The sequence below is a fragment of the Emydura macquarii genome, unplaced genomic scaffold (assembly GCF_026122565.2).
Source record: "Emydura macquarii macquarii isolate MOO-44397 ecotype Brisbane River unplaced genomic scaffold, CSIRO-AGI_Emac_v2 contig_746, whole genome shotgun sequence".
NCBI classification, from domain to species: Eukaryota; Metazoa; Chordata; order Testudines; family Chelidae; genus Emydura; species Emydura macquarii.
The window spans coordinates 1,812,240-1,820,041 of NW_027130883.1; the positions used below are offsets into that span (position 1 = coordinate 1,812,240).

The window sequence follows — 7,802 nt, forward strand, 5'->3', positions numbered from 1 at the left end:
GGATAGAGTTCACCCGGGTCAGAACTCTGCCATGGCACTTTGCTCTCATCACCAGTACCTGGCCGTCTGCCTCCTGCACTCATGGGCCACTTTCTTCTTCTCTGGAAACATTACGAGCTGCACCGTGCTCCTCCCAGGGCAGCGCAGCCTCTGCCCCGAGCCCGTTAGCTGCTCCTGTGAACAGCAGACTGGGCACAGACTCTCACTTCTGCTTAGCTCTGTGGGTTTGAGTGATGACTCAAGATTCCCTCTTCAGAGAAGAGGGGATTTCCTGTGGGAAAGTCAGGCAATCCCATTGCCAAACATCAACAAGAGCTTTCATTTTCCCCAGTAAAAGCCCCCCTGGCAGGCACTGGAGCAGCGAGATGGTGGCGTGGCTGGTGATAGCTCTGCTCCTGCACCAAGGTAAGAGCTCTCCCCCCTCCTCACCCTGATGTGACTGCGGTCTCTGCACACAAAGACCTTTAACCAGAGCGCGGACGGGGAGCAGCGGCAGCATGAGCTCATCCAGTCCCTAATGCCAAACCAGCCACAGGGCTCACCGCTGATGCGAGCACCAGTGGCGCATGTCAGACCTGTGTGTGTACAGGGTGGGAGGGGAGCAGCTCCTTTCACCCACTGGAACAGTCAGTGGTGTCGCACCACAGCTGGGCGAGCCGTGTGAACACATGTGCCAGTGCAGATTCACATGGATAGCCAGGGGCTGCTACAAGTTCACAAGGATAGTTGTAATTTGTTTTCTTTCTTATTTGTATTGCCATAGCACCTAGCAGCCCCAGCTGTGGACCAGGACCCATTGTGCTAGGGGCTGTACACAGAACAAAAAGACAGTCCCTGCTCCAAGGAGCTGACGAGCTAAATATTTTAGAGAGACAAGGAGGGTGCAGTAATATCTTTTACTAAACCAGTTTCTGTTGGTGAGAGAGACAAACATTCTAGCTTACCCAGCGCTCTTCTTCAGGTACAGGAAATTTACTCCTAGTGACACAGCTAAATACGAGGTGGGACAGCTTGTTTTGCATACGTAGTTAATGCATTTCAAGGGATCATTCAAGGTGAAGTGGCCTGTTAACACCCCTCCAGTCACAGGGGGAAAAGGGAAAAAAAAATCTGGGGAGCCGGTTAGTGGGTTACAGATTGTTGTAATAAGCCATAAATCCACTGTCTCTATCAATGCATGATTTTCAGTGTCTAGCAAAGTTATGAATTTAAGTTCCCTGGCTCGTCTTTTGAAGGTGTAGTGCAGGTTTCCTCTGAGGCCAAGGACTGAGATGTCAGCTCTGCAGTGAACAATTTGTGAAGTAGTCTTCTTTTTCTCTGTGAGTTCATTCGAGGGCGTAGTGATGGTCTGGTTTCACCCACACAGTTGTTATTGGGGCATTTAGTGCACTGGATGAGGTGCCCCAGATGGTGTGATCGGGATGTGTAGGACCCATGGAAGGGGTCTTTAAAGGCTGTGGGGGGGTGTTGATCATCATTAGAGTGGAGCTATGGCTGCAGGTTTTGCATCTGTTGTTCTGGCAGGGTCTGGTGCCGCTTAGAGTCCGTGTGTCCTGGTCTGTGGGGAGCTTGCTTCTGACGATGAGCTTGGTGAGGTTGGGAGTTTGCTTGAAGAGGGGGCTCAGGAAAGATTTCTTTCAGGATGGGATCCCCATCGAGTATGGGTTGTAATTGTTTGATGATACCCCTCCTGGGTTCCCGCGTGGGGTGGTAGATGACAGCTAGAGGTGTGTGGTCGGAGGGGGTTTTATTTCTGTATTGAAGCAGGTTCTCTCGGGGCATTTGGGTGACCCACTCCATAATTAGAGCTAATTCCCTGGTGGAGTCTCCTTGTTTGGTGAAGGTAGTTCCAAGTGTGTTAAGTTAAGGTGTGTATTCTGGACTTTTTCCTCGGAGCACATTCTGTGATATCAGAGGGCCTGGCTATAGATAACAGATTTCTTGGTGTGTCTGGGGTGGTTACTGGATCTGTGAAGGTAGGAGTGGTGATCCGTCTGTTTCTTGTATATAGGTGTCTGGAGGGAGCTGCTTGTGGTGGCCAGGCAGTTGTTGCTGGTGCGGGAGTGTTCTGAGGAGAGTTTAATGAATAACCTTGTGTGATGCCCAGTTCTGTTTGTTTGGGGGCCTGGATTTTCTGTTTATTGAGAGTCTCAGTTTGCAACATTAAAAGGACATGTCAGTTAAATATCTGACTTCAGCAAATTCCCATGTTGCTATATCTCTGGAGCAAGCAGGGGGCCACTCTGTTGGTCTCTGTGTAAGTGTAGCAGCGACCAGAAACATCTGCGCTTACCTGGCAACCTGCACAGGGTTTTTTAAACGGGGCTTGTTCTCTTTTTAGATTCTTTGTGACGGAGAAAGAGCCCAAGAGGGGGGACAGGTGGACTGGGGGGGGGGGAGGGTGATTAAAAGTTTATTGTTTGATGCTTGCTTTTTACCTGAGGAAAGTCTGGTCTTGTTTTTACCTGGAGGGCCCCTGGGTGTGAGTGAGCTGGTAGTTGTGAGCTTCCGCACTCAGTAGTGCCCCGGTGGGTGCCGGGGGCAGGCCCTAACACTCTTGTGACATGGCTGCCTTTGGTCCCGGCAGTCTCACTTTCCCAGAACACTGCAGATGGGCAGCCTGTGGGCAGAGGAAGAGAGCACTTGGGAAGGTGACACCAGCAGGAGGGATGGGAGAGGCTGTAGAGATTCTGCACTGGCCACCACAGGTGAGCCAGGCACAGATAGAGAGATGCCAGGGGTGCGCGGGGGAGCCAGAAGAAGGCTGCCCTGGGTGTAGGGAGAGGAAAGCCGCTGGGGTCTCAGAGACGCTGTGTCTATCCCAGCTCCTCTCATGACCCTCATGCAAAGGGGTCTGCCCGTTGCCTTGTTCCAGCCCCGCCGGCCGCTGCCCGGGCCGCCCAGCAGGTGACAGGCGTGGTGGGGAGGGCCGTGTCGTTGGGAGCCGACATCCCCCTGGGCTTCCAAGTCAGGGACGCCATCTGGAGGTACCAGGCGCCGGCGGAAGAGCTCGTGGCCACCTACTTCAGGGGCTCCGCGGAGACCCTGTACCAATCCCGTTTCTATGGGCGGAGCCGGCTCCACGGCAACCTCACCTTGGAGATCAGTCAGGTGGAACTGGGAGACAGCGGCATCTTCTCAGTCCTGCTGGTGAACACGCGGGGACAGACGGAGACGCGCTCGCTGCACCTGGCCATCTACGGTAGGCCGGGTTGGGGTCCTCTTTCCTCCCCGCTTAAGGGCAGGAGAGAGACATGCTAGGAGCGAGGCCAAATTCTCCATGGACGAACACGCTGTGCAGTCCCACCCAAACCCGCGGGCAACAGCCCGTTGCGCTGCCCCTCTCCCCACAGGCTGCCCGGCCCAGCAGCTGACTCTGACAGCAGCCCCGCAGGGGAGCCGGGGGTGCTGATCTGAACAACCAGGCAGGCAAGCCCGGGACAGGGCCCCCACCCCGCTAGGAGTATTCCAGACTCCTTGGGTGTTTTACGTACTAACACGAAGCTCTGGGGGCAAATTTCCTGCTGGTCTGGAAAAGGGGCATTCGCCTGTGGTGTGAGGGTCCGGCCCAGCCTCTGCTGTAGAGGGTATAACTCATAGGTCCTAGGTTATGCGGCCAGAAGAGACCACGGTGATCATCTAGTCCGCCCTCCAAGGAGCACATCACTCCCTGCATCACCATGGAAGGCAAGAGCCCCTGCCACCACGGGGCATGCCAGCTGGGGAGACAGAGGCAGCCTGTCCCAGGGAGGTGACTGTGGGTCCCATCGCCCTCGCTCTGAGCACCCACTGGGCATGCCCCAGAGGGCAGGGATGGGGGAGCCCTGCCCTCCTGCTAACCAGGAAATACTGACACAGTCACGAGACGGCACTCAGGGAACCTGTGGCTGTGACTTCCCTGTTGCCTTTATTGCTGCTCTTACAAGGCCCCCACGACGCTTTGGCCCTGGGTGACGTGGGACCCTGTGAGATGAGCAGTGGATGAAGCTGCCCCCAGAGGCTGTCACAGCCTCATCAGCCCCCTCCCCTGTACTCCCTCCTGTACACACACACTTGGCCCTGGGCTAAAGGCTATGAGGGCTGGAGTTTGGAAGCCCTGCCCCATGGGAGAGCAGCACCAAACACCCAAACAGAAGCCCAGTGTTTCCAGGGCTAGATCCAGTGAGTGAGAGTGCAAGTGGGTGTGTCTATGCACTGACACCAGGTGTGCTGGTGCCGCAGGCGGTCCCCCGGGGAGGTGGGGTCTGAGTGTCCAGCCAGGGGGAGATCTCTGGGTTTGACCCCTCTGCCGTCCTGTCTCTTCCGTGTCCAGAAGTGGTTTCCCAGCTGACACTGCGGGTGTTCACGTCGGAGAGCAGCCGCAGCGGCTCCGCTAGGGCCTGCGAGGTGTTCCTGACCTGCCTGGCGGCCGATGGCACCAACGTGACCTACAGCTGGGGCAGGACGGATGACGAGGTGCTGAGTGTGGACAAGCATTCACTCTTTGAGGCAGGCCAGGTCCTCTGGGCTAAGCTGGACCCCTCGGACGGGCAAGTGTCCTATACCTGTACTGCAGCCAATGCTGTGAGTCGGGACTCGGTTACCACCGCACCCTGGCACCACTGCCAGAGGAAACCAGGTACGTCACCTTTCACCCATCTCCCATGCCCAGCCCAGTGCCCAGCCATCTGGCATGACCTAATGGCTCAGCTCTCTGAAGCGCTAAGGCTCTGGGGTGCCAGGGCCCCTGAGATGGATTTTTGCGGGAGGGTATTTACGGGAGCAGATTTGCCACCGTGTGAAGGTGGACGAGGTGGAGTGGATGCCCGTCGCACTCCCCGGCTGGTGGATCGTCTCTCAGGATTGTTGCCCAGAGAACCTAAAACTATCAGCACATCTGGAGTGTTCTGAGGGACCAGAGCCCAAGGCAAACCCCGCACGTGGCATGGGTCCAAGCTGTGGAAGTGGCTGCAGTGCCGGAGGAGGGCTCTCGTCGGCCTACACAATTGCTCACTTAAAGGTCTGGAGCTGGCAGCCCATGCCACTCAGCCCCTCAGCGCCGCAGCTGATACTACAACCAAAGGGCAGTAAGGGCCACGTTCTGCTCTCATTTACACGGCTGTCACTCCAGAGTCACTCCACTGCAGTCGTTGGCATCACTCTGCATTTTCCCCAGTGTAGCTGAGAGCAGAATTTGGCCCAGACTATTGCAAACACAGAACAAGATTACACTCGTCACAGGAAAAACCCGTGGAAGGGCCAGGAAATTCCACACGTTAAGAAGCTGCAAGAAATCCTCCCCGCTCTGGATCGCAGAGGAACTTCAACTTCCCCTGCATTTCCTGCTGCCTCAGCTCATTCTTGGCACGGCGGGGAGGCGGGGGCGGGAGAGGGGGAGATCAGCACAAGGGATGGCCGGGAATGCAGGCGAATGTGCAGACAAACTGACGTGCTGGGCAGTCTGAATTTCCCTGCCACTCTCTCCCTCCACTGAGTTGTTCTGCCGCCTCATGGAGCGTGAGAGGCTTTTATGGTGCAGCAGGTGGCTGGGACTCCTATTCCCAAGGCTGGACGTGAGCACAGCTGTAGTGCCTGTGCGTATGCGGCCGGGGATCTCTGCATGGCAGAGCCCGTGTCACTCATGACATCTTCCTCTTCCCTGCTCAGATGCGGAGGATGCCTTGTACGATTACAGAAACATCCTGCTCATTGTTCTGCCTCTCTCCATCCTTCTCCTGGCAGTGGCTGCCATCGGGCTCCTTCTGTCCCGGAAACACTCAGGTAGGAGCCGCCTGTAGCAATTGTCACGGTTCACTGGCCTGGTTCTGCCAAGCGCAGAAGAACCTCCACTTGAGCTGTACACACCTGTGGGAGGGGCATGCACTTCCAGGAGACCGTGGGGGGTGGGCATTCTGATACCGCGGTGACGGGAATGGTCCAAATCCCCAGAGAGATGGATAGGAAAGGAGGGAGGTATCCCAGTGCTGGTCTGTCCTTCGCTCCCACGCAGAAGCCTGCTGCTGCCAGTGGGGGTAGGTTTCCAGAGACATCAACAAGAGCTTGATGCCTAGCCCGCATTGGCCTTTGGTGGGAACTGGGTACCGAACTGCCCTGCATGCCTTTGGAAATCTCCCCTTCAGGGAACTAAGGTGGGAACTCGCTCCCTGCCCTCCAGCAGCTGAGGGGCTGCGACACAAACAGGGAATCTGATTTTCACAACTGGACAGATATTTGTGGTCCCTTTAAATGATGTCTGGTGGGTGGAGCTAAGGTTCACACTCACCCCAGGATTGCTCTATGCACAGGGCTCCTCGCTCAGTGGAATCTGATGCCACAAAACCAGCATGGGGGCCTTCACGGTCTTGTCAGCCTGGCAGGCCAGGTGCTCAAACCATGGCCTCTCCTCTCCGTAAGGCTCTGGCATGAGACTGTCAGGCCAGCACCACCCAGTGGCTTCTGTCCGAGATTGCAGCTCTTGCACTGGAAGGCAGGGACCGGCTGCACCATAGTCCCTGTGAGAGAGCTGCAGGGGGTGGTTTCCAGCTGATGTGAGACAATGACCTGCCACTAAGGCTGTTTGGAAACCTTCCTGCTGGTTCCTCTGGGCGATTAGATTTTGGAACCAAGCACCGAGGTCTGTGTGTCTGCCGGTCCCTGGAGCTGCTGGCTCCCTTGCTGAAGCCGACAGGACACGGGGAGAATGTCATTGCTGTCCAAGTGACTCGCCGTTAGTGAGCCTCTTTAGGGGCAGTTCTGACCCCTGCAGGGGCAGCTCAGTCATTTGCCAGACGAGCAGAGTCCCGTGGCGCTTGGGTCTTTTGGCTGAGACCTTAGAACCTGTCCGATCTGGGTAAACATTGCAAATCCCCTGGCTCTGTTAGTGTTGGCGTTTTCCCCAGGATCTTGGCTAAAATTCCTCCCGCTGCTCTGCTGCACCAGGTGTCTGCCATCTCCCCGCTCCCCGGACGTTGCTGCGTTTCACTGGCAGTGCACGTCTTTAGCCCATGAGGCCTGGCCAGGTGCTACAGAAATGCAAAGGTGTGCCCGCCCTGAGGAAGGGTCTGAACTGTCACCGGGCGGAGAGCAAATACATTTTTAAGAACCCAAGAGCTCTGCTACTTGTGGAGAGAGGGAATGATGTTTGTTTTCCCCTTCCTTAGGGAAGCAAAGAATGAAATCGCTGTCGGACGTCTCGGAGCCAGACACAGACCCTGTTTAGGAACCGAAGCTGCATGCAGAGCAGAGGCAGGCATGCCCGCTTGGGAGAGCGGCTCCCTCTTTGTCTTTGTTGCTGGAGAAGTGGAAAGCTCACAGGGTTCTTTGACCCACATTCTCTTGTCTCCTGGAGAGTTTCTAAGAGGGCTGGTACCTTTCCTTGCCCCGGAGACAGCTGGGTGACGGTGTGGGTCAGGATCCTAGCAGAGACTTGCTTTCAGCTGCAGAAGCATTAGCCAGATCTCACAGCAGCCACTCGCCCGTGGCACCATGTTTCCCTCCCAGTTCCCCACGGACCCCCACACTTAGAAACCAAACAGATATTTTTACTGAATGTGCCTGTCTCTGTATTCAATTTTCATCAGCCTGGCTGAACTGCTCACGCCCTGAATAGTCCTCTCTCAATGGCATCCTCCAGGAAATTCAGGCCTCACCAGCAAAACCATGCTAAGGCCTTGTCTTCACTGCAAAAAAAAGGTATGTCCTTACCTGGAGTTTACTGACTCCCGGGGACTGGCTCAAGGTATAACCTTAGGGGAGGCAAGGCAGTTTGTCATTTTCACACCAGTTATCAGGTCGAGCTAACCCCTAGGGCCCACCACAGTCTT

The 7,802-nt window shown here is 55.9% G+C and overlaps 1 protein-coding gene across 1 annotated transcript; it reads left to right on the forward strand.

Annotated features, from left to right (window-relative positions):
• The first annotated feature begins 350 nt into the window (after positions 1–350).
• SLAMF8 (SLAM family member 8) lies at positions 351–7,273 on the forward strand. The gene is made up of 5 exons (XM_067542991.1): positions 351–405; positions 2,876–3,202; positions 4,313–4,618; positions 5,647–5,760; positions 7,140–7,273. The coding sequence occupies exons 1-5, from the start codon at positions 366–368 to the stop codon at positions 7,196–7,198; spliced, it is 846 nt and encodes a 281-aa protein (XP_067399092.1). The 5' UTR covers positions 351–365; the 3' UTR covers positions 7,199–7,273.
• Positions 7,274–7,802: the final 529 nt, after the last annotated feature.